The sequence below is a fragment of the Amphiprion ocellaris genome, chromosome 18 (assembly GCF_022539595.1).
Source record: "Amphiprion ocellaris isolate individual 3 ecotype Okinawa chromosome 18, ASM2253959v1, whole genome shotgun sequence".
Lineage (NCBI taxonomy): Eukaryota > Metazoa > Chordata > Actinopteri > Pomacentridae > Amphiprion > Amphiprion ocellaris.
Window position 1 is genome coordinate 18,042,860 of NC_072783.1, and position 26,214 is coordinate 18,069,073.

The window sequence follows — 26,214 nt, forward strand, 5'->3', positions numbered from 1 at the left end:
TCACTTATCACTAGCATAAATCATAAACTGTCTGGCATCAGACTACGCCTTACTTTTTTGCAATTAAATTGATAGGAATTTATACGATAGGATATTTTTTGTATTGTATTGTGTATATATACATACAGTTAAAGTAGGAGAGGGAAAAATTGCCTAACACAAACTGGGTTCTTCTGCTAGTGGCTCATACGTTTTAAATGTATTTGTTGTCAACAACTGCATATTGCTGAAAGGGCTGGGCTTTTGTTGTTGCTTGTTTTTTGGACTTTTTAAAGATAGTACAGTAGAGATAAACAGGAATTGGGAGTTGGGGCATGGAAGAGAAAGCATGCATGGAATGACATGCAGCAAAGGTCGGGGCCTCTGGGAGTTGAAGCTGCTTGCAACCACGTTACCACACATTAAATAAAGAAGTCACGTACTGTATACAGCTGTTTGGAATTTTTATCTGGTTTTCTTGGGCCAGCTCAAGACACTGTTACATTCCAATTATTCACTGGGCCTACTCTGACTTTATTTAAAATGATTATATTGTATTGTTATATTAACAGAACAACCACAGGGCAAAATGAATAGCTGTAAATGTGAGCTGCTGTGGGCCTTCCAGTTACTTTTCTCTTAAAAAATGAAGCGTAGAAGCTCACCTCTTTAATCAAATATTATATAATGTTTTTACTATATTTATGTGGCGTATATTTAAATGTTTCTTAGCAATGCAAACAACTATCCTTGGAATGCTAACAACTACTAAAGTCAGTCACATATGTAATGGGTTGCCGGAAAATTAATAATAGAAAGTGTATATTATGAAATGGTAAGTTTTAACTCTGAGTTGCATGATGGGAAATGTAGTAAATGTCACTGTAGCATACCTTAAATGAATGGAAAGATTTACAGAGGTCCATTAAAATCAGTTTTTATGTATTTCTCTATTGAAGAACAAGCTTCATTCTACTCTATCATACAAGGACAAATATTATGTTTACATGTGGAAAGAAGTGGAAAGATACAGATTCTACTTTGTCTCAATTTCCCATAATAAATGTCTCAGTTTCCCTTAAAAAATTACAACCCCTCCAATTACCCAGTCAGTTCTGCTTTAGAAAATTAATAGGAAACTTTGGGACCTGTGAAATGAAGTGTTGCCCTTTGATCAGTTGGACTCAACACTCACTTCTATTAGAGCCTAGTTGTTAAAGTTGACAATGAATGTGCAGAGAAAAGCTTGAAACCTAATCTGGGTAACAGAAGGTAAACAAGTGATGGCCTTTTGCAGCTACTTTACACAGTCTGGGCTTAATCCTCTCACTGTAATTTCATGTTTTTCCCTGCTTCTTTTGCAGCAAAAAAAAAATCTGTATTTTTTTTACATTTATAAAACTGCAGTTGTTTGTAACCTTTAACCAGTAAACACAAAATGATAATATCCATTTTTTCAGTTTCCCCAGTGATTTCCAAGTGAGCAGCTGCTTCTTTGTGATTAGACTCTCTGTACACTCTCAGCTTTTGCTGTGAGGATCCCAGTTTTTGAGATTCTCTGCACTTTCATTAAGTCCACATACTAGTCCAGTCACATAGCAGGCACAAGCAGGTCAGATTTTCCTGCTACTAGCCATTGCATCCGTGCATCTGTCGGACAAACGCACTTGAGCTTACCTCAGTATTATTCAGCATATAATAAGAGCCTGCCAAGCATGAACTGGAGCATAGCGGCAGAAATTCAACTGGAGTGTCAAAATACATCAGACCATGTGAACTGCTGATAACAACAAACAAAGAAGCACAGGTTTTTCACAAAATTTATTAGAAAAGTAACACTTTTCATACACTCATATGGCTCCACTCATCATGTATTTTGACCAAAGCAGAGATTACCTGCACTGTTAAACAGTTAAAACAGCTTATTTATAATTGATTAAATTGGCTGTAAGTAACGTGGCATTTGAAAAGCTTAATTGACAGTGTTGTATTCAGCGAATTAAAAAAGCAAATCATCACACTTGAGAAGCTTTAACCATTGTTTTTGATATTTTTAAAACAATGAATAGAAATTATACGTGCTGGCCTGAAATAACTGATGACACATCCTCATGGTGTCATCTGATTAAGCTGTGGGGGTGTTTCTGAGTCCCGTCAATTCCCACCACTCGCTACATATTTAGGTCACACGATTTGGTGTGTGTACATAACGTACACATGCATAAGACACGCCTGTGCTCAAGGTCATGTTGTTTGTGGGTACATCTCTATTAAATGGACACATTCTATGGTGCCATGACTTCTGATTGTCAATAACTAATAAATAAACAAATGCTGTATTTCTAAAAATAAAAAATACTGCATTTCTGACAATGGCATATGAGGGAATGAACAGCCTTGGCGGAGTACTGCGCTCTCTGAGTTTTATCGTCTGTATTCATAATGAGCAGGAGTTACAACATCTGCAGGGTTTGTTTCCTTCTACAAAAGTAACCACGTGTTCCCTTAAAGCTGCCCCGGCTTGTAACAGAAAACAAAGCAAAAAACAAAGTCATATTTCCACAACAAAGAAGAAGAAGCATGGATCCAACAATCTGGTAAATAGATAAAACGATGCAAAACTCAAGTAATAACACTCACTTTCTTTGATGTGGGAACTATAAAAGTGTGTTTTAGTCTGTAGGAATTTCAGCCAATTGAAAATACCTTAAATCAAGCAGACAGAACATGGTGTCCAATCCCCAGGGAGAAACATCTTCTATCTACTTCACACAGTCTGGTGTCGGTGATTAGAGAAGGTTTCGGTTCTCTTCTTTCAGATTCCTCAGCCAGGGAAGTGTGGGGTGGACCTCTCCCTATCGCTGCTGATATGAAGATGTAGCCCAGCTGAAAGACAGGAAACACTGTGAAACCCCTCCTCTCACTCAGCATTTCATAAAGGAAATCAATCAAAAGTTAATCAGGATGAAAGACACTCAGGTGTTTGGGCTTGAATCTCTCCAAACTGCAAAGACAATGTTGGGCATCATCTTCGTATGCAACAACTTATTTTTTTTGTTTGTTTTTTAACAAAAAACTGTGCTAAAAACTGACAGTCATGTTGCATTTGCGATGCTTTATTCAAGCTTCATACTAAACTTCTTTATTAAAAAATACAGTTTTGAAAGAAAAAAAAATTTCATTCTCTTGTATAATTCTAATGCTACAGCTGTAAAAATGACAAGAATAATTTTGATTTAATGCTCTAGTAATTGTGAAAGTTTAAATGCATCTGTCACTTGATTCCATAGTTATTATCACCAATTATTATCCATGCATTTATTGAAAATAAATATTATGGTTAGCTATAAATCCACACTTTATTCTACATTTCGTTTGCAATATGTGTGCGTTGGTCCAGAGCAGTGCCACTAGAGGGCAGCACCAAATATGTAAGTGGATTCTATGGGAAAAATCTGCACATTCGAGGCTCTGTATGTGTCCCTCACAAATTTTCCAACTTTCTAGTGTACTGTACAATTTCCAGATTATCTCTTTAACTTGGAATTCTGTTAGCTTCAGGTGTTAATCTGATGTAATTTTTCCTTTACATGAGTATTAAGGAATTTTTGAGTACTTACCTATTGTTGACACGTGCACATATGCTGCTGTTTTCCACAGTCTGGTGTGAATATTCAGGATTTGGCGTCATCACGCCAGTGTGAAGGCTTTCATTTTTGTCGCTTTTAGCTGTAACTTGCCCACAGCGCCGCCGTGAATGAGAAATCAGTTGTGCTATTTGTCTAGCCAAGGCTGTTTTTTCCGGAACAGGTGGTGGTATTTTGCGTGGCCGAGTGGTCACCTTGTCTTTCTCTTGAGCCCCCTTGGTGAAGACATCGTCATCAGAAAGTGTGACATGGCGGAGACGCACAGCACAGAGCTCCTCTGCTGTCACCCCAGAACGAGGGCTTCCCAAAAATCTGAGGGAGGCCGAGGAGTCGGAGTGGTGGCGATGGAAAGGTTTGGGTCTGAGGGCAGGTTTTGTTGATGGCTCTGGGTTGTTTGGAGTGTTTGGAACAGGGGTGACAGGGATGGAAATCTGTAGAGACAGCCTGTTAGCGCGAAGCGGAGAGGAGGTGGAGCTGGACTTACGATGCAACCTCCAGCCTCGAGGGTCGTGGCCAGCGACGACAGATGTCTGGGTGGGAGGAGGTGAGGAGCAGGATGAGGTGGTGGAGGAGGAGGAGGAAGAGGAAGAGGACTGACCAGGTGAGGTAGAGGTCCCCAAAGGAGGGCAGGAGTAGCGTCTCACTGAAGCCTGGGAATCTGAGTGGGGTTGGAGGAGGGCGAGGCAACGCTGAGGAGGCTTTGGCTGCTTCTTCTTCTTCCTCACAATAATGCCGGTAGAGTTCCCGCATGTGCAGAAGTCGGCTGACCACCGGCGCTGATGAGAGTAGGGGGTCACATCAGAGATGGAGATCGTTGACAGAGGACGCTGTCTAGGCTCCTGGATGTGATGTGGTCCTTGTCTGTCCTTGTTCTTTGCTCTGAGGCTCACATTATTAGCATTAGGGCCTGTTTTACTCATCTGGACAGCATCACTACCACTGACACAGACTGGATGAGCAGGACTATTAACAGCAGTGGGGCATTTATTCATCTCGCTTGGTGGGTGAGACCTCAGCGTGTGAATAACCCTGAGAAGATAGAGAAAGGAGGGAGTAGGCTGTTTCAGGATGTTTCAATTTCAGAAAGAGGAAGAGCAGACACCCAGCACGACTTCTTAAAATAAATTTCCATATGTTTCACAACCGCTGACTTTTCACAACAGAGATTCTAGCTGTCACCACTCATTAGTTGTGTGGATCAAGTGAAAAATACCAGTTTTAAAAGTTAATTTAACATTTACGTTGATTATCAGCTATATGCTGGATAACTGTTTGGGGTTTTTGCTGAAGTGTGAACTCACCAAACGGACTCAGTAATGTCCTTTGGGAGTGATCTGATGTTTTTTATTTATGAATTTTACATTTTGTGAGTATATTTCATCTGCAGCTGCTTTAAAATACATAAAGTAGTTGATCTGAATGAACTACTACTTCTGTTAACATGCTCAATAATTAACAGCAAATTCTCTGAAAATGGCTTCAACTATTTCGCAAAACCTTGAAAACCTCCAATTAAAACGATTTACCAGAAACCTTAAAACTTATCTTTGACATGTTTGCAGTGTTTTTACAGCCTTTGATGCATTGTGAAATATTAATTGTAAAATATTGTTTACCTGCAGCGCTGTGTTGATCTCAGTTCTCTTTCAGTCTGGACGAATCTCTTTCACTCATCTCTGTCTTAATATCAATCTCTCTGTGCCCCCCACCCAAATCTGACCACAACTTCCTCAAATTAACGCCCAGAAACCCTCAAATTCCTCATTTCACACAAAATCGCACATGCACACACACGAGTTTTGATGGACTTGATGAGCAGCTGTTTCATAACAGCATGAAGTAAGCTGTGTTTGAAAGGAAATAGTTGTACAAGAGTGATACATTTCACACAGTTTCAAAGCACTTAAACTAGTAGAACACCTCTATGAGCTCACTGTAGCTACTATTCTATTTTCAATAATAATCCACTGCTTTTTACCCAAATCATTCACTCAACAATGACTTTCCCAAGCCCTGAGTGCTAAAAATGAAAAAAAAAATTATAATTTCTTCATAGAATAGTGTATCTCATCATTTTATATCTCTGATTGTGTGTAGTGTTGATGTTTTGCACTTTGAAGGCCTCTTCTACACGATGAAACAGATTGAGTGCTCCCTATTCATAGATAAACAGTCTCGGCAATTATGGCCATTTGTTTTCAAGCATGTTGTAACCGCTCACTGCTTCAGAAACTCAGCTGCAGCTGCAGGCAGGAACATTTTCAGCCACACCAGCAGTGCTGCTCTGGGGATGGTAAACACCCAGTTGGTCCATGCTTTGATCCAGATAAAAAATTCTGCAAATTCTGGTTGGAACTGTACATAACTTGATATGAACATTACCCAACTTCTTCTCCAGTGATAGATAGGACATTTATGATTATGAATAAAATATCTTTTGATTGAAATGATTTAGACATTCATGTCCCTCTCAGGATGAATTGTAACCACTTTGGGGACAAAACTAGTGGCATTCCCATCAGCCTCAGCTGCTTAGTGTTAATAGACATTGTTACCATGCTAAACTAAAATGGTAACAAACAATCAATCAGTCAGACTTTGTTTGTATAGCACTTTCATGAAAATAGAATGGAACAAAATGCTTTACACAACAAAAGACAAAAAGCTTCAGAGAGAAACTGTCACACTCTGGCAGTGTCCTCTGAATGATAAAATGCATTCTTAGTTTCTGATGCGAGGCTCGAAACTGAGATCCAAGTCAAAGATGAGGTTTCTCTTTTCTTGAGATGGTTTTTATTGTCAGTGCTTGTGGTTACACATTGAGTTTCTCTTTCTGAGTTTCACTTTTGTCTTACAGTGTCACTACTGCACTATTTCATCCTCATTTCTCATCCCTGTACATGTTCTAAATATTATTACTACTGTTCTATTATTATTTTATTTCTATTACTACGTCTATTGCTACATAAGCTGCTGTAACAATGTGAATTTCCCCTGGCGTGGGGAGAAATAAAGGACTTAGCTTATCTTATCTACTAAAGACCACAATTTGTCCTGATTGAGCTGTACATAACTCTCTGCTATTCACAATTTGGCATATGAAATGCAGTTGAAAGAACATCTATTGGCTCTGGGTCATCAGGAGATACAGCAATGTACAGCTGTGTGTCATCGGCCAAGGCTGCTCAGTCATTGTATCATTTCCGATGCCTCAAATCTTGCACAGGCTTGTGTTATGCATGTGTACATTATGTACGGATACTGAATTGCATGACCTAAATATATAGTGGGCGGCAAGAATTGATGGGACTCAGAAACACCCCCACAATTTAGTCAGTTGTTTCTTGTATCATTTCGGACACATAAATCTCGATAAGTCTGCAACGGTTGATTTGTAGTAGGATCACAATAGTGATCGTCAGCAGGCAACTGACATTTGTTCACTTGTTGTCATAGTTACTGTGACGTCGTGCCACTATCTTGCAATGATACAGAAATATTTAACAAATCCATGGATCCGGATTATAAGCCACATCACTGACAAAATCTAATCACTTGGTCCTTGTGTCATTTCTGACCTTCCCTGAAAATTTCATCCAAATCTATTTTTGAGTAATGTTGCTAACAGATGGACAAACCAACGTGATCGTCCACCGAGGCACTGCCTCCTTAACGGAGTAATAACCAGGCAACCATGCCTCATTCCATGATTCAAATCTATGTCAAAATGTAGTTTTCAGAGTGTAGGTGTCATGCATGGAAGTTGTTGTCTTTTCAAATAGCAAAGGAGACTTCAAGAATGGTTACACAGCGAGAGGTTTAGACCCACATTCTACATCCGGTGAGTCATGTAAGACTTCCATCAACATCTTTTTCTCATTCAAAATAAGCACCCAGCAAAGCGATCACATTATTCTGCAGTAGCCCCTCTATAAACCCGTAGTCAGTAGAGTCAGGCTTTGTGTCACATCCAGCAGTTTTACACAACGTGTCAAACGGAAAGCTGTTCCAAGGCTGTAAATCTGACTGCATGTCACAAGCTATCACATGAAGATCCAAACTATACACGTGTCCTGTACTCCCACGTTCTGTATGAACTCCAGTGCTCAGTTTTGACAGCAAGTCCTTTGAAGTTTGATCACTTTCAGCTCAGAAGCTGTGTTCTTTCCCTCACTTCCCCATAATCCACCCACAGGCCGCCGACATCTTTCAAGGCTGCGTGAGTAATTGGCAGGTTCACATGGTGTTGGGAGTCAGAGCTGCTCGGTGAGGCTCAGTACATTAATCTCAGCATAATGAAGTGATGTAAACCTCCCAGGATACTGTAAACCTGCAGACAAGGGGAGGGATTACCGCTGATCTGAGTGGTCTTTGTCTGATGATGCACACAGAGAAAGAAACGGAGGGAGGCAGGAGGGAATGTGTGTCTACTGTACAGTATTTATGTGCCAGACAAACCTGACCTTTTTTCTTGGTGTTTCGTCCAATAGCAATAAAATGTCTTTGCCACTGCTCCCCACTAGTACGAATAAGTCAATATGTGCTTATTGATGCTTGAAATGTTAACAGTAGCCCTGTGCTCAGTTGGCTGTCTCTACTTATGTTATTTTTGGGGTTATATTTCTTCTGTATTTAACATCATTGGTAGCACTCTCGCTGAGAGCTTTTCAGTTCAGTTTACTCTATTAGAAAATTGCTGCAAAGGTAAAAAGAAAAAAGTTTTTTCTGCAACCTTGAAATTGACACAATTGAAAAAGGACTGTGGTGTATTTGAGACTGGAGGGAACTGTAAACAACATGAGGTTCAATAGTGTATAAAACAACATTCAGAAATCAGGAGGGGAAAACGTCTAAAAATGTTTGTTCTGAAGTTGACAGGAAGATTTGTTCACAATGCTGAGCACAGAACCCGGCTCAGCCGAGGTGTACAGTGTAACTCTGCAGAAAAATGAGAGATTTGAAACCTGATCCCCTCAGGTTTGCTGGCAAAATGATTAAAGAAACTCCTCAGATTGTTCAAGGAAAGCTTCAGTTTTGCTATCAGCATGGCAGCTGGTCACAAACTGGCAGGGTTGGGAGGACTTCTTGAAAGTGTAAGTGTCAGAAGTTTTTCTTGTTTTGTGAACTGTTTGATAGAGCACATTAGGAGTCACTGAAAAACAGTTTGCGCTTAACCTTATTGATCCATCTGCAGCACTCTGATGCTCTCTGTTGGGGCCATAAAAGATCAGACCTTTTGAGGAGGTTGGCAGGGGAAATGATTATTTAGTTGCCCAACACAGACAAAGAAAATATCACTAGAACTTTTTTGTTTTTTCAACAAAGCAGAATTGATTGTGTGGCTTTGCATGTTCTTCCTGTGCATGTGGGGGTTTTCTCCGGGTTCTCTGGTTTCCTCCCACAGTCCAAAAACATGCTGAGGTTAGTTGGTAACTCTAAATTGTCCGTAGGTATGAGTGTGATTGTTTGTCTCTATATGTAGCCCTGTGATAGACTGGTGACCTGTCCAGGGTGTCCCCTACTATATGTCAGGTGGGATGAATTCCAGCCCTCCTGTGACTCTCAGTGTATAGATGATGAATTGATTGTTGATTTTTGTGATTATTTTGCTGTTTTCTGACAGCATGAAAACCCAAAACAGTCACTTTATATGTGTTATAATAATGACATAGTAAAAACGTCTTTCAAAGAGCCCATGTTTTGCACTTTTACAGGTTTATAATTTTATTTTGGGGGTCTATTTCAATATACTGACAGGCTTTAAAATTAAAGAAAGATTATTTTTCTATTACTTTAGATTGCTCCTGCTCACACTCTTTCTGAAAGGCTCCTGTCGCATTACATACAACAAAAAACTATAACACACTAAAGTAACACACAAAAGAAGCAGAACATGGGCTCTATAAGAAATGTTTCCAAATTTACAAAAAATCATGATCTCTGCTTAAGTTGGGCTATGGCAAGGCTGGGTTACCAACTGGGCAAAATGGGCAACTAGCCAGGACCCCACATCCTCAGTTGCAAAACTGAAGCACAGCAACACCTTATCTGATTCCTGCATTATCAGCTAATGATAATGATTCGCAATATCAAATGACCAAAGCTAGGACATACTGTGTCAGCACAGAAATTGCAGACTTCATAGGGGCAGCAAGGCAGATAGATGAGAGATTAGTCGACATCAAATTGTTGCCCCCATGCTGCTTAATATGGTCATTACCATTGAAAACCACACAATCTTTCTGGCACAAATAGCAGTGCTTGAAGAAGAAAAAAAAGTCTCACTGCTCCCCTTCTTTACATGTTGGTGTGTGTAACAGCCAGTATCAGCAAATCATTAAGTAGCCTATGATTTTTTGCGTTATTATATATGGTGAGTTTTTCATTTTTGATTGTGATGTTGGAGAAAGGAAGAATACTTGATGAGAACATGGAGAGGGCAGATAAAATGGTACTTTTTACTCTTCTCCCAATTTAACCAATCAGCTTGTGTCAATTCTGATTTGAACCAATCAGCATCAAACCCTCCATGGAGTGTTTCAGGGTCAGTCAGAAGTATCTTCATTGGAATAGGAACTATTTCTCTCTACAGGGGGAACTCCTGTAGAGAGCAGCTCATTTGCATCAAGTGGACTTGACTTCTACTTGATGCAAATGAGGTGTGGGGAGTGGAGGTCTGACGCTTAGCGAAACTTTCGGAAAACATCAAGATTAGCCATTGTTGAACTATAACGAGGACAGATTCAGCAGCTTATTTCTCACCTATAATGCTTTCAGAAATACTTTTTGCTGAACTGTTTTCGTAGTAAAAGAGAAAGTTTGCAACTGAGTAACCATGTTGGTTCGACACCTCTACTGGACTGAAGGTCTGAAGGGCGGTCATGTGACCACCTGGTGGCCGACTAGTGCACATTCACTAAGTGGGCGATGTTCAGATACGGTGCATTTCCATGTGAGTAAAAAACACCCTTGTAGACACGTAGGATCAGTGTTGAAAGCAGCTACATCAGGACACGGACTGAGTCAGTTCATTTTGCGTTATTAATTATTTGATTATTGATTAGGAAGGTTACAGATTATCAGTTAATAAAATTTCTCAGAATTTACATTCCTAGTTGTATCTTTGTATATTTATTTGTCTGTCTGCTTTTAATATTTAATAAATGTTAACAAACACCAACATTGTTTGCCAGGCGCTCTGTTGCTGTTGCTGTCATGTATTTGGAGAACTGTAGATTTCTGAATGTCATGCGTGGGCCATACTAGTCCTCTGATTTGGACACTTGGCCAAAGAGAATATCTCTCTGCCTGCTTCTCATTTGCATCACCAGCCCAGTTCTCTTTGCTTTTTTTTTTTTTTTTTTTTTTTTTTAGAAATGCTCTTTTTTATGACATAATCACTCTCTACATTTATAAAGCAGAACTGTTGTGATATTGAAGGTTGTAGTCTATGTACTGAACATAAAATGTACTGAAAAGCAAATTGAACTGAACAGAATGTCATGTGTTATTTTGTAGTAAAGTATGTTTTGTGGCCTTGGTCTTTAGAAAAGATGATCTATTCTAGCATTAGCATTTAGTTGTGGTCTTTTTAAGTGAAGGACATCTGTTTCTAGCATCCAACATACCTCCATAGCACTGATGAAATGTCCATTCTCCTCTTAAGTGACAACAGCAGCCTTCCTGTTCTCCTCTCTCAAACAGAAAGCATGTTTTGACACAACCTTGAACTGCTCTCAAACACTTACTTCACTGTTGCACAAGCTCTCCATTTTATTACAACAAACTTCATCCTTTTCTTCTCATGCTTATCCGGGCTTAATAAGAGAATCTCACAGTATCTCACCGTCCTTCACCATCTCCTGTGAACAGAAAATTAGACAGGATGGAAAGTTAATACAAATCCTGTGATCCTCTGTGGCTCATTAATAAGTATCTTCACCATCTTAAAAATTCATTTTAATGCCCCGAAAATTACAACTATTCAGGATTTTTGAAAAATTTACAATGGTTGTAAAAATAATTAAAGAAAAGAGATTGGATTTAGATTTCATCACACACACACAAAAGCATGCACTCGTGTAGCAGAAAATAAGGAGCAGTAATTACCATAACTGAAATTATTTCCATAATCATTGGGGCTAATTAGAAACATGAAAGTAGGGCAGCCACACAGCTTTAATGTAAATTACTGTAGTCTGTATTAATCATCCTCTTTTACTGTTAACACATGGTTATCATAAGAACACACAGTTATGTAAGGAATTAGAACTGAAATAAGTAAATCAGGAGTAACTCTTTGGGAATTATGTTCACATGTAGCTGCTTCTCTACTTTGTCATTAATCTTTGGCGATGCTAAGGAGATGCTAACTTTAATGAATTTTATTAAATCAAATGTAAAATCTTTAAGATTTCAAGAGTACTGCGTTGCAGGCCAATAAAGATTACAATGTAAAGATACATTTGGTGCACAGAGATGTGGTAGGGGTTCAGTTAATCACAGGTGAGGGACTACAAGAAAATATCTTCAACAATTTGAAAACACACAAGCAGCATTTCAGATATATTTTTTTACATACAGAAAACACAGCCAAATACAGAGACAAGCTTCACTAAACAGCGATGGACGTAGCTAGAACAGTAGCTCATGAGTCAAACAGCTTGGCATTTCTACATTGCAGTTTTATTTTATCATAACAGACATGAAAGCTGATTTTGATAAATCTGTGATAAGTTAATATTGGCCAACAATGTCAGCCGCCTGGCTGATGGATAAATCAGACTGAATGAAAAATGGCCAATCACATTATGGAGCTTGTGCCATTCATTCATTATACCTTTTCACCACAACCTCCCCAGAAATGCCACATTGACTATTGTTCCAATATGCAAACAAAGACTGGTTTTATTACCTTTAATTTGCGTCGTGGAATATTGCAGAGGGCTTTTATTTGTTTTTGTTTGCGAATTAAATTACATTAAATATGTGCTGGAAGTAAAGACGAACTTGCCCAATACTAATCAGATCCTGGGAGACTGAAATCTTTGCTCCCTCTCTTTGCTCTCTCTGCTTGCTGCATCCATCATCTTGGTTTTGCTTCTTAGTAATATCACTGGTCATTGAATATCTCAAAAGTTTGCATATGAAAATTGTCTGAAAGTGGGATGGACGCATGTGTTTCTGGTGAACAATGAGATCTGTTTCTCAGGAAAGTTGCGTGTGAGTGCTTTTTAGGCGAACCCGGTAACAGGGAGCTAAGAGACCACTGGCCTCTAATTGGAGGGAGATGGATGGATGCAGATGCAAAAAGAGAGAAGATGGGTGAAGAAGGGAAGGATTGGAGGGAGGAGGGGAGGACAAGATGAACTGGTGGCAGTGAACAAACGATGAATCTTTTGTCTTTCTCCCATTCTGCTTCTCGGTGGATCCATCCATCTCCTGTGTCAGCGGTCTTTATCTCCTGTTCCTCCCCTCTATCATGTCTATCTCCTCTGCTCTCCCTCCTTTGCCTTCTTTTCCTCTCCCATTTTGGATTTCTTTACCATTCTGTGTTCTCTTTCCTTCTCCAGGCATGGTTGACAGAGATTCATGAGTACGCCCAGCAGGACGTGGTCGTCATGCTGCTGGGCAACAAGGTGAGACCTTGTTGCCAATACTGGGAGATGGATGGACAGATGGACTCATAGAGGGTGGGATAGAGGGATCATGCAAGGAGGTATAATGGGAACCGGATGGATGGATGGATGTGCTGGAAAACAGGGATAAAGTACTACATTATGATTCACAGACAGGATTTTCTTCTGTCACATATTGGGGGCATTTCAGTAGTTATATATCTTCATACTGGAATTGCAACAAGCTTGAGTAGAAGTACTATTAAAGCACAAGTAATCAATTCTTCACATGTGTTACATGAAAGTAAATACACACAGAGTTACAACCAAATTCTGCAGTCCCATTCATCTTTGTGGAGCTAAATCTTTTAGTTTTAGCCTGCAAGATTATGTTTTTTTATATATCTGTAGCTGCTGATTACAATGGAGTGTTTAGCTATAAAGAGTTATAGACAGCTAAATAACATAAATGAAAATAATTCTTCTCCATGGTTGCTTAATGTGTAAATAGGCAACTGTTTGCTAATGCACCTCCTGCAAATGTGGATCAATGTTTATTACTTGCGCTTCCACCCCTGAGCGTCCAAATATTCTGTTAAAGACTATCTAAAATGAGCAGTTGTTAAAATTACTGGCAAATTCTGCTTTTTTCAACTGTATTTCTAGCCACAGCAAGCCAGGTTTACGAGTGGAGACAGGTGACAAACTGAATGAAAAAAGCAACAGCGTTATAGTAACAAGTGTTATTGTAAGGTGTCGGGTCATCATGTGCTGCCAGAACACAGTGTTCAACTGGGCTAGAATCTGGTGACTGTGAAGGTAGCATATGATTCACATCTTTGTTATACTTGTCAAGCCATTCAGTGATCCTTCAAGTCCAATGGAAGGAGGCACTGACATCCTGGAAGACAGTACTCCCATCAGAATAGAGACATTTGATTGAAGAATAAAGGTGATCACTTGCTAGTTTAGGCATAGCAATTGCCATCGTTATTTACACATTTTTGATCAGAGCTTTGAACTCTCCCAGGGATACAAAATCCTTCAGTTGTACTGTCTTCTGAAGGTTATTCCATGACCAGGGTGCAAAATAGGAGAAGGCAGTTCTTTTAAGTCCTGAGCAAATTCTGGGCGCCCTGCAATTAGCTATTTAGCTGAACAAAAATCATAAAAGTTGTCAGTAAGTGATCGATTACATAGGTAAGAGGGGAGTATTTCTTTGTAAATAAAATAAACCAATGCTGCCCTTCCCTTGTTTAATCAAGGGCAAGAAACAGATGGAAAAGTGCACAATGATGCAGACTGAACTAATGGAATATAACACACAGACAGCTATGATACACAGTGAAGTGGCAAAAAATATCAAATTCAGTTTGTCCTTTAACTCTTCTTCCACTTTCTTATGTTGTTTGCCACCTAGAGAGTACAGGTGTTCAGCTCACTGTTGACTTAGATTTATTGCAAAAATAAACACCACAAAAGAAAAAACTAAATGCATCTGCTTCAGTATCCTTAAGAGTTAAACTACAATTCTACATGCAAATGCCATTTACCTACAGACTGTATTCATGGTTACCCGTCTTCTCCCCACCATGTGCTTTGTGCACTACATGAAAGAATTACACCTTCACCACCTAAGGTGGTGCACACAAGTACTACAAATACAAACAGAAAAAATAATTATTAATTATGCAAAATAAAATGAGACTTAAATGTGGCTTCTACATACAGAGTCTAGACAGTGATGTTTCGAGGTGGCGGCATGCATATAAATAATGTCCTCATTGTCTAAAACATTTAAGAACATAGCCACTAACTAGCTAGTAAAATAAGTTTATTACCTAATATCAGCAAGTTAACATGTACGTTGCTTTTGTAAGGCGTTAGTGAGCCAAAGGAGCTAAAATAATAGGAAAAATTAAATGTACAAGCATGAGATAAGTAAAAACATGACTGAATTATTGCTAATAGGTGGCTTTCCACTACAGGAACTTCAGACAGGTGCGAGCAACGAGAATACTGATTGGAACAACCTTGTATTCTGCCCTTTCAATCTTTCTATTTGGATCATGGTATAGGATTGGAAAGCTTAGACAGCGACATTAATTCTAGCATTAATTGCTAACGTTAGAGGATTGATATGCTAGTCTGTATGATGAATTTTGCATTGAAGATGTTGGTGTTTGAGAAGACTGCTACTCGACATGAAGAGGGCAGAAAAAAATGATGCATTTTGTCCTCTTCAAGTAAACTAATTAGCGCTGACACGTGCTCAACAGTTTTATAGGTTCGGTTAGAAGCACTTTTTTCCGACCTTAAACCAGCACTAATAGAGGCTCCAGCAGTCAGAACAACATCCCCAAAAATGGCAAGATCATACTGTGGAAAACAACCTGATGCTGCTCAGTGTTTGCTGGAAGGCACCTGTTTGATAACGTGTTTGCTAGAGCAGCAGAGGCAACAAAATGACAGCTGTTTTAGCTAGTTCTGGAGTTCCTCTGCCTTTAAACAGCTTAAAAAATACAGCAACTGTCTCTTTTTTTAAATAAAAAAAAATTTCTAGGCAAATATTTTACATTCATTTTCATGTTCACATTCTCTTTTTGTAATATCTTTCAGGGGCGAGGGCCAGAATAGCTTAAAATGTCAAACGGGTGGTTAAACATGAATATATCTGTGAGAATATTGTGATTTATGATGCAAAATAGAATAATTAGATAGCTATATGCTTGTAAATGTCAGACACGGACAAGAAAATAGCAGTTTCCCTCACTAGGGTACATTCCAAACACTGTCTCACATGACTTTAGATTTGAGCTTGAATTTCGTGTCCAATGTGTTCCAGGCTGATTCCACACATGACAGGCTGGTAAAGCGAGAGGAAGGAGAGAAACTGGCAAAGGTGAGCTTTCTTTAGTACACATTTGCATGCATACACTGCTGCTCGACACATGTAACAAGAATAAAATACATGCTGTACTTAATGTGCCCACGCAGCCATGTGGACCCTGAAACCATGTGGCTGCTGTTTCTGTCATTAGTGTGTGTAATTATGTATTCATGGAGGCTGTTGTTATTGTTTGGAATAAATGACAGGGAGGGGGCTCGCTAACTTAATTTTCCAGTCCGTTTCACTCAGATAAGCTCTGAGAGCGTGTTAAAGTAAATGTGAAGTGGTAGGGAGGAGTGTGGAAGAAGCACTGCGGCTGTCAAGGTAACACGCTCGGCGGGAATGAGATGTTCAGATATAAAGAGAACGAGGTTACGATACCTCGGAGCGCCTTTCATCGACTGCACTCTCGCCGTTCCTCATAAATGACAGCAAAATTTGTTTTGAAAGCCACCTATCACAAGTACTGTTGAAATATTGGTATTGATCAGCAGCGTCTGTTAATCCTCAGGAGGTACTTTAAACCCTGGCTATGTGCCTATAAGCTCCAAATCCTGAATTAATCATGAACTTCATTTTTCTGTCAGCATCAGGTCGTTTTGTTCACACACACCCACACACACAAAAAAACTGTACAAGAGTTCCGAATCCAAACACAAACGCCTAATGACAAACGTTTCTCTGTGCAGGAGTTTGGAGTGCCCTTCATGGAGACGAGCGCTAAATCCGGACTGAATGTGGAGCTGGCCTTCACTGCTGTGGCCAAGTGAGTCACACACATAACAGCACAGTATGAAACGCCTGGTAGATATGTGCTCTATAAACACAGTGGAGCAGGTGAAAGATATAACTTTCTTTTCTTTAGTACACAAAACAGTTTTTCCTCTCCAGCTTTGGTTCATGTTTCTATGTTGTAGAAAGATACACTGCCCGTCTAAAAAACAAGTTGCACACGCTAATATTTTGTTGGACCAACTTTAGCTTTGAAAATGGCACACATTCACCGTGGCAGCATTTCGATACGCTTCTGCAATGTCACAGCATTTATTTCTGTCCAGATTTGGATTCATTTTCTGCCAATATCTTGTATTGATGATGGGAGAGTCAGATGCAAAGTCTTCTCCAGCACATCATGCTCCCTGATCCACTCATTCACAATGTGAGCCCGATTAATCCTGGCAATGTCATCTCAGAATATGCGTGTACCATCGGGAAAGAATAACTCCATTGATGGAAAGACCTGGTTGTTCAGTATATTCAGGTAGTCAGTTGACCTCATTCTTTGGGAACATAACGTTGCTGAACTTAGACCTGACCAACGGCAGCAACCCCAGATCATAACTCTAACCCCCACAGGCTGGTAGGCACTAGGCATGATGAGTGCATCACTTCATCCACCTCTCTTCTTACGCTCATGCGTCCATCAATTTGAAACAGGGTAAATCTGCACTATTTGGATCACATGACCTTCTTCTATTGCTCCAGAGTCCAATCTTTATGCTCCATAGCAAATTGAAACCTTTTTTTTTCTGATTAGCCTCACTGATCAGTGGTTTTCTTAAGGCTACACAGCTGTTTAGTCCCAATCCCTGGAGCTCCCTTGGCATTGTGTGTGTGGAAATGCTCTTACTTTCACTATAAAACATAGCCGTGAGTTCTACTGTTGATTTCTTGTGATAGGATTTCACCAAACGTTTAAGTGATCTCTGATCATGATCATGCAAGAGTTTGTTTTGACCGCATTTCCTTTGGAAGATGATGGTTCACCACTATCCTACCAGGTTTTAATGATGCGTTGAATGGTTCTTAACCTGATTTTAGTAATTCCCGACATCTCCTTAGTTGTTTTCTTGCTTGATGCAGGCCAATAATTTGACCCTTCTGAGACAGATTAACTTCCTTTCCGTGACCACAGGATATGTCTTCTGACATGGTTGTTTAACAAATGAGAAGCTACTCACTACATCAGCTAGGATTCAATAAGTTGTTGCCTGGTGAAACATATTCCTCACGGCAGTAATTATCAAATGGAAGGCTCTTACCTATTTGCTTAATTAAATCTAGGTGGTGACTTTTTTTTTGGACAGGCATTATATATCTGTGTGACTGACATCACTGAGTCACTTAGCAGAATTCGCTACAAGAAACATGTTTTGTTGCTGGCTTTGTCCTTCCATTTTCACTCGCTCCATCAGTTTGCCTAATGATGATGTCTTTGAAGGAAGATCTTGGGAAATGAAGGGAAATTCAATGCACCATTATGCTGTAATTGCCACGTGTCACAGTTTTTTGATTAAAAGCTACGCTGTGTTCTTTTAGAAATGGGAAAATAAGAACTTGTAGAAAGTGGTGGAAGACGTACTCCCATGTTGTTACTCATCAAAGTACAAATACCAGTTTCAGAATACTTAATTGCAAGTAAAAGTCCTGCATTCAAAACGTTTCTGAAGTAAAGTGAAGATTTATTATCAGCAAAATGTACTTAAAATATCTTAATCAAAGTATTAATTCTGCTGAAGGTTGAACTTTGAATTCATTGCAAGACAGTTTAATCCAGAGGTTCCCAAGTTAAGGATCAGGCCCCTCGGAATGGTCACCAGATATATTAGAGTGGTTGAGAAGTGACTGATGGACGAAGAACTTAGCAGAAGCAATGTTCTGAGACAAAAAAAAAAAAATGTTTCAATTTCATTCCTTATCTTCCAGTTTGGGGCTTTTATAGCTTATTATGTGTTAAAAATGTGTTTAATAATGTAAACTCTCATAAAATCTCAATGATAAAATACTGATAAAAATCTAATCTATATTTAATCTGAACATAAGCCACTGTTAAATAAATGTAGTGGGATAGAAGTATAAAACTGCATTAAAATGACAGCCTTAAGGCTACTGACTACAGAACTTGAATAAATGTACTTACATTGCACAAGTGCTTGTAAAATTAGTAAAACAAAAACAGTAAGTAGTCAGAAGCTATGTGCAGTTATTGAGGTGAATACAAGCTGGCTGAATGAATGGCTTGTTTCTGGAGCTAGTTTGCCTAAGAATTATGGTTGAGCATCAGGAACCATTTACAGAGTTTTGTTTTGTTTTGTTTTGTAGTTTGTTTGTTTTTTTAATCACAATTAAGTTTAAATTTGATTCTGCTTATCAGTTCCTAAACAAATTTAATTTGCATTAGCACACAAACAGGGTACTTTATATCTACCACTGTTTCTGCTACGGTATCATGCAAGTTGAGTGTATTTGTGTCTTCCTGCTGCTCATGCATTTGTCTTAATAAATCATTAGTCTGAGAATATTTTCAATAACCCTATTTAGCTGCTGCTGAGTTGCTGGTTTAGCAGATGGGCAGCACAAATTGATTGTCTTCTAACAATCGCCTTGATTCAGCAAATGGTGCTACAAAACACTGTACAAGGAAGGGACTGGACTCTGCTGTTGTTGCAGTGAGGTAGCTACACCCAAAATATTCAAGTAGCCAGAAAAGAGACCACCATATCTATGAGCATGATTGGTTTAAAACACTGCCAGACCAAAAAAAAAAAAAAAACCCAACATCGCCACCTGGATTTAAGTAAGCAAACAGGTCAGAGCCTTCCACTGGATAACTACTGCAGTGATGAATATGTTTCAGCTGACAACAACTTATCTAACCCTAGCTGATGCAGTGAGTAGCTTCTCATTTCTTAAACAACCATGTTAGAAGATGTATCCTGTAGTCGTAGGAAGGATGTTAATCTACTTGAGAAGGGGTGAAATTATTGGCCTGCTTCAAGCGAAGAAAACAACTAAGGAGATTTCTGAAACTAAAATCAGGTTAAGAACCGTCCCATGCATTATTAAAACCTGGAAGGATAGTGGTGAACCATCATCTTTGAGGAAGAAATCCTCATGTGGTCTGATGAGTCCAGATTTATCCTGTTCCAAAATGATGGGAACATCACAGTAAGAAGAGAGGCAGATGAAGTGATGCACTCATCATGTCTAGTGCCGACTGTAAAAGCCTGTGGAGGCAGTATTTTGATCTGGGGTTGGTGAAGTTCAGCAACATTATGTGCCCAAACAATGAGGTCAGCTGACTACCTAAGTATACTAAAAAAATACCATGTCTTTCCAGCAACGGAGTTTTTCTTCCCTGATGGCACAAGTATATTCCAAGGTGACGATGCCAGGATTCATGGGGCTCACACTGAGAATGAGTGGTTCAGGGAGCATAAGACATCATTTTCACAATTGATTCGCCTCAACGGAGTCCAGACCTCAGCCCCATTGAGAATCTTTGGGATGTGCTGGAGAAGACTTTGTCCGACTCTCCCATCATCAATACAAGATCTTGGCAGAAAATTAATGCAACTCTGGACAGAAATAAATGCTGTGACTGCAGAAGCTTATCGAAATGATGCCACGGTGAATGTGGGGCATTTTCAACACTAAAGATGGTCCAACGAAATATTACAGTGTGTAGCTTTTTTATTTTTTTTTTTATTTTTTTTTGGACGGGCAGTGTAGCTCTGTGTTTTACTGCTGGAGTAACCTTAACCACCAAACCGTCAAAGAATCAGAGGTGAGAATCATTCAGAGCTTGAACAAGACAAGCAGAATTGTTGAAATACAAAAAAACACCCAACCCTGCTAAGAATGAGAGTAGTGCAAGTGACAATGTGACCCAGAAATGAAAAGCACTGTCATTTATGGTACAAAAAAAAAGTTATATTCAAGATAATGTACATTTTTATCAACAAAGACAACGAAGAGAGTGCTACAACATGTGTTGTGTCCTTAAGTAGCAGCGTGGACCGTTTTGTGCTGCATCTGGCTAGACACCAGGTGTGTTTTTAACAGACTCCACAGTAAACCAGCATCAGCGAATGAAACCAAACCTTTTGTTGCAGGGTTTATCTGGACAAAAATATCCATAAAACAAATTACATTGGTGTGACACCATATGGGATCTTCAATATACAGCCTTTTAGCAAATTTGCAAGCTCCAAGCAAGATAGCCAGAGCTCTTGTCCTTAAGAAGCAAGAGCAGTCAGGTAATGATCGAGGACAGCAGGATCATTAAGAGTTATTTTTTGCCATGATGTACATTTGAATTGGTTTCCTCCAGCTGTGGTATGATAATAGAAAAGTACAAAACTCAGGTGTTTAGCTATACAGGGACACTAATTACAAATTGAAATGTCAATATCAGATCAATGTCTAAACTAAAGTTTCTCTTGACAGTTGTGTTAATAAAAAAAAAATAATAATAATACCAGTAATGAGGATGCTATTTTGACTGTGTGCTTTTCTCAAATGTCTGGTGTCGGACAGTTTGTGTGGGAGCTGTTTCACATTTATAGCCTTGTTATGGTAACAGGCTGGCATGGTGGGGTGTTGCCAAGAATAGCGTAGCACAGTCTGGTACCCAATCTCTCTGCAAATGCACAATATAAAACCAAATCTTTTTGTGTTGTTGTCCTCCAGCTTATGTTAACACCTTTTCAGTTTTTACATTTCCTGTTGTCTCTTGTCTCGCCAAACCTCTCCATCAGTTCTGCTCTGTAGCTCATCTACTACTGTCATTTTTTCCACTCTGTTTTGGTTTATTTCAATTTAGTGGATGCTTATTTGCACAAAACACACAAGTGTCAGTGAAAGCATTAAAAAGCAAACAAAAATTGGTTGGTTGTTATACCGATTTGTACTTACTGACTCCTTTATCATTGAAACACTATTTGAAAAAATATATTTTGTTGTATAAATCATCTATATCTCTGTTAATATTGTATTCAGAGGTCATAAAGTCACCATTCTGTTAGCCCTAATGAGTTAATTAACACATGGAAGGAAAGCTGAACAGCCCAAGCAGACAGAGGCCCAGGGGCCCAAAGGGTCAGGAGGTCCAAGTCCAGAGCTTTAGTTTGAAATGAATATTAGGATTTTTTGTTCAAAAAGTCAATCAAACAACTGCAGAGAAACCATGACAAAGAAACTGTAAAACAATCAGACTCAAAACCACCAGAGAGACATGCAAACTGACCACAACGAGACACAAAGTAATGACAGTGAGACTCTAAATGGCTATAAGAAGATGCAAAATGATCAAAAACAGATACAAAAAAACCATAAACACTCATCAACCACAAAGAAAAAAAAACTAACAACCACAATGATGTATATAATGACAACAATGAAGCACAAACAACTGCAACGAGATACAAAAAGACAACAAAAAGACACAAATGACCACAAAGACACCCAGAGTGACCAAAATAAGATTCAAAACAATCACGTACAGACACAAAATCACCACAAAGTGACTCAAAACAACTACAAAAAGATGTGAAATGACCACAGAGGGGCACAAATCAACTACAGAGAGATGCAAAATTACATTAAAAGATGTACAATGAATACAAACAGAAAAAACTACCACAAAGATGCACAAATCACTACAAAGATACTCAAATCAACCAAAAGCAGACCCTTGACCCACAGAACATATAGACACAAAGCATTTATAAAGAGATGCAAGCAACAACAAAGGGTGCAAAACAACCAAAAAGAGAATGAAAAGCAACTATGAAGACATACAAAATGGCTGTAAAGAAGTGCAAATAATCACAAACAGCTACCAGGACCGGGCACAATGAGACACAAACCCCCATTAAAGTGCACAAGACAACCACAGGGAGACTTAAAACAACCACAAAAATGTGTAAAATTGTTACATAGAGCCACAAAACAACCATAAAGGGACCTGAAGGACCACAAAGAGATACAAACAGCCACCAAACTGACAAAGGGTAATTTTATCTTTCTCATATTTCAGGTTTGTCTCTCAGTCTCTATCCCATAATTCATCCATGACTGTCACGAACGGTGTGTTGTTAAAGCATGAATATTTTGCTTTTTTTTTTGTCTTGTGCTACATTTGCCCGACAGTTACAACTACAAGTTGTGCATTTCCCCAGAATTTCCTGAATTATTTTGTATCTTCAAAAGGATCCCCAAAGTAGGATGTAGAGGCCTGTGGGAACAGAAGTGATTCACAACAGAGAAATATTCAGTATTTGTAACTCTTTTGAAATGGAATGACACCGTTTGCAGCAGGGAATAAATATACACTACCGTTCAAAAGTTTGGGGTCACCCAGGCAATTTCATGTTTTCCGTGAAAACTCACACTTTTATTCATGAGCTAACATAACTCCACAAGGGTTTTCTAATCATCAATTAGCCTTTCAACACCATTAGCTAACACAATGTAGCATTAGAACACAGGAGTAAATATTCCATAGAAAATTTCTCGCTAGAATAGTCATTTACCACCTTAACAATGTCTAGATTGTATTTTTGATTCATTTAATGTTATCTTCATTGATAAAAACTGATTTTCTTTCAAAAATAAGGACATTTCTAAGTGACCTTAAACTGTGAATGATGAAAATGCTAAATACAGCAAAATGAAGACACTACCAGCTATTGCTGAAATTATTTTAAGTTTATTTAACAACTGCTTAGTTTTCTGTTAGTAGTGCTACTTTTTTTGCGTCTCTCTCAGAGAACTGAAGCACAGGACCATGAAGGAACCAGACGAGCCAAAGTTCCAGCTGCAGGAGTACGTCGACAAAGAGATGAGGACCGTCGGCTGCTGCCGTTCATAGACAACAACAACTACGTGTGTGTCTGCGTGTGTGTTTGTGTTTGTGCGAGAGAGAGAGAGAAAGAGAGCGAGACGAAGTGAGAGAACAGGTACATTGTGTTAGACATTGTAATAAGCTGGAGTGTGTGTGCCTGGAACTAACCCTGAAATCCTCAGTGTTTGTAATATTTCTCTGTGGTTATTTGGCCAATATGCTCTCTCTCCCAACCCACCTTTCCTCTGCAACTGTGAATGTATTATAACTCCTGTCTACATGCTTGCACATACACATGCACGTCCACACACAGACACTCACACATTTACAGCTAGAACTTCACTTCACAGCCTGCTGAATTCATTCTGTGCAGTTTTTCCATAAGTGATGTACATATTTTAAATGTAATTTTGATTGTGTGCTCTGAAAGCTTTGTAGTTTGTAAATGCCTGTCTTGTTGAAACAAAACGATATGGACACAAATATGTTGAATATCAAATCAATCTTGTTAAACTAATAGAAACACGTTTGTACAAAAACACTACTGCACCTAATGTAAGCTGTCTAATGGCACTGTGTGCTGTTAATGTACAGGATATCATATAACTGTTTTAATAATACTGAAATGTAAGTGACTTGAGCTGTTGTCCTTTTATACACAGCTTATTTTAATTTTGAGTTAAAAGCTGTGTGATGTAATGAATAAATCTCCCTCAGTAATTAGTAGACAATTTTAAATGTATAAAACAGCATCATCAGCATCAGGCTGTAGGCCTCCATTGACCTCTGAAGATAGCAGAAATGTACATATTCGGAAGGGGGCGCCGTTATTCCGAATAACTGACATGTTAATCCTTTTTCAGAAAGTGAAAGAAAAATATATCCAAGGGAACACAAGACAAGACATTCATAGGAAATTTTATTTAAATTTGGAAATAAAAAACAAATTGAATATCGGGGGTAAAAGTTCAGTAGAATCAGTATTTTTCTAAATTTACCCAAACAGCAAGTGAAAACTAAACAAAGTTACAAAATCAAAGTAAGAGTGTAAAAATAATGGCCTGACACAGAACACAAATCTCTGTCTTCTGGGGGAAAGTCCTTTTCTTACACAAAGAACATCCAGCCCAAACTCATTATACTGCTCTGTTAAACTGGAAAAACTCTTATGTGTCTAGTGGTGTCAGATATTGATGTCAGTAGCACCACTAACAAAAGGCGAATCTGCTAGATGCCAGCGGCTTTGACAAATTGGCAGTATTTCACATCCTCTGAATAAGTAAGGCTTAGGTTGAAATTTTGTATTATTTTTTAAATTAAGGTAAATATTGCTTGTGTTGAAATAAAAGTTATTTATTACTTTCTACTCTTTCTACACACCACAATGAATGTTTAACTCAGTGTTTAAAACTACGCCAAACATCTGAATCTTTGTCACCACTTTGCATCAAAATGTTCAAACAATGTAAATTAAACCCACAATACATGAATACAGTAGATATTAAATGTACCGTTGTTTTCATTGCAGTCATACAATTTTGAAACGTGAACTGCATAGAAATACTGAAACATTTCTAAGCTTTGAGGAGGGATTGCTTTAACTTTCTTTTTTGTAATTTTCTCTGCTGAAGTTTTGTAAGTCCTGCCAGTCACTAGAGATGTAGAGATGTAGTTGGTGTTTGTTGATCTTTGCTAAACTATCTTTGGGTTACGGCCATTAGCAGAACTACCAGTTGGTAGTGGGTTGAGAGATACAGTGCTGCTATCGTGAGATGCTTGAAAGAAGGAGGATTTTCAGCAGTTTGTTTGAATCTGTAAGGTGTAGGTGTTTTCATTGGTTGGAAAACTGTTTCATTTTTCCAGATGTTTTATCAAAGATTTCTGCTAATGTTGAAAGCACCATTAACTTTTTCAGGAAATACAAAACTTTACAATGGATCATCCATTTTCAGAATAAATCATTAATTTATTGTTAACTTGTAATCTGTATACTGTATCTTTAATGAGATAGTTTGTATTGTACCAATCTCCTGTGTTCACAATAAAGAATCTATCTGAATTATTCTATTTTTCATGTAGATATGTACCACCATCTCGTGGCAGTCACTTGTAATTACAACATTTGCTGCTCCTAACTGTTCTCTTTCACAATACAGTAGAATGTCAGGTTTTACTTTAGACATTGACAACAAAGCCCTGCCATGTGCCTTTCCCTTTCTATCCATGCTTTTTAATTGTCACATTCTCAAGCCTTAACCATCTTAGAGCGTTTTTCTTGCCATTTTCTAGCCATGCCTTTGTGTATACTGATGCCAGGTCAACAAAACAACTTTAGCTAAGAACATAGAGTCTATATAATGATAGATGAACCCTCTTTGATGTCCCCTATAGGTTTCTGGAGGAGTGGCTTTAAAGCCCAGTGTAGTGGCTACCCTCACCAACATCTTAGGAGTC

General features: G+C 38.7%; 2 protein-coding genes across 2 annotated transcripts in view; one reads left to right on the plus strand and one right to left on the minus strand.

The window, feature by feature from the left end:
• The window catches only part of LOC111571623 (ras-related protein Rab-26), a 123,028-nt gene extending 97,209 nt beyond the window's left edge, over nucleotides 1-25,819 (plus strand). Inside the window, exons 6-9 of the mRNA XM_023274880.3 lie at nucleotides 13,199-13,264; nucleotides 16,089-16,145; nucleotides 16,823-16,899; nucleotides 23,685-25,819. Of these exons, the coding sequence (XP_023130648.1) occupies nucleotides 13,199-13,264; nucleotides 16,089-16,145; nucleotides 16,823-16,899; nucleotides 23,685-23,787 (303 nt within the window). The 3' untranslated portion in view covers nucleotides 23,788-25,819. The remainder of the gene's footprint in view (nucleotides 1-13,198; nucleotides 13,265-16,088; nucleotides 16,146-16,822; nucleotides 16,900-23,684) is intronic.
• On the minus strand, nucleotides 1,786-5,331 carry LOC118470630 (microtubule-associated serine/threonine-protein kinase 2-like). The gene is made up of 3 exons (XM_035950308.2): nucleotides 5,243-5,331; nucleotides 3,600-4,655; nucleotides 1,786-2,865 (listed from the first exon to the last, which is right to left on the minus strand). Exons 2-3 carry the CDS (start codon nucleotides 4,616-4,618, stop codon nucleotides 2,835-2,837), a joined length of 1,050 nt encoding a protein of 349 aa, XP_035806201.2. The 5' UTR covers nucleotides 4,619-4,655; nucleotides 5,243-5,331; the 3' UTR covers nucleotides 1,786-2,834.
• Nucleotides 25,820-26,214: the final 395 nt, after the last annotated feature.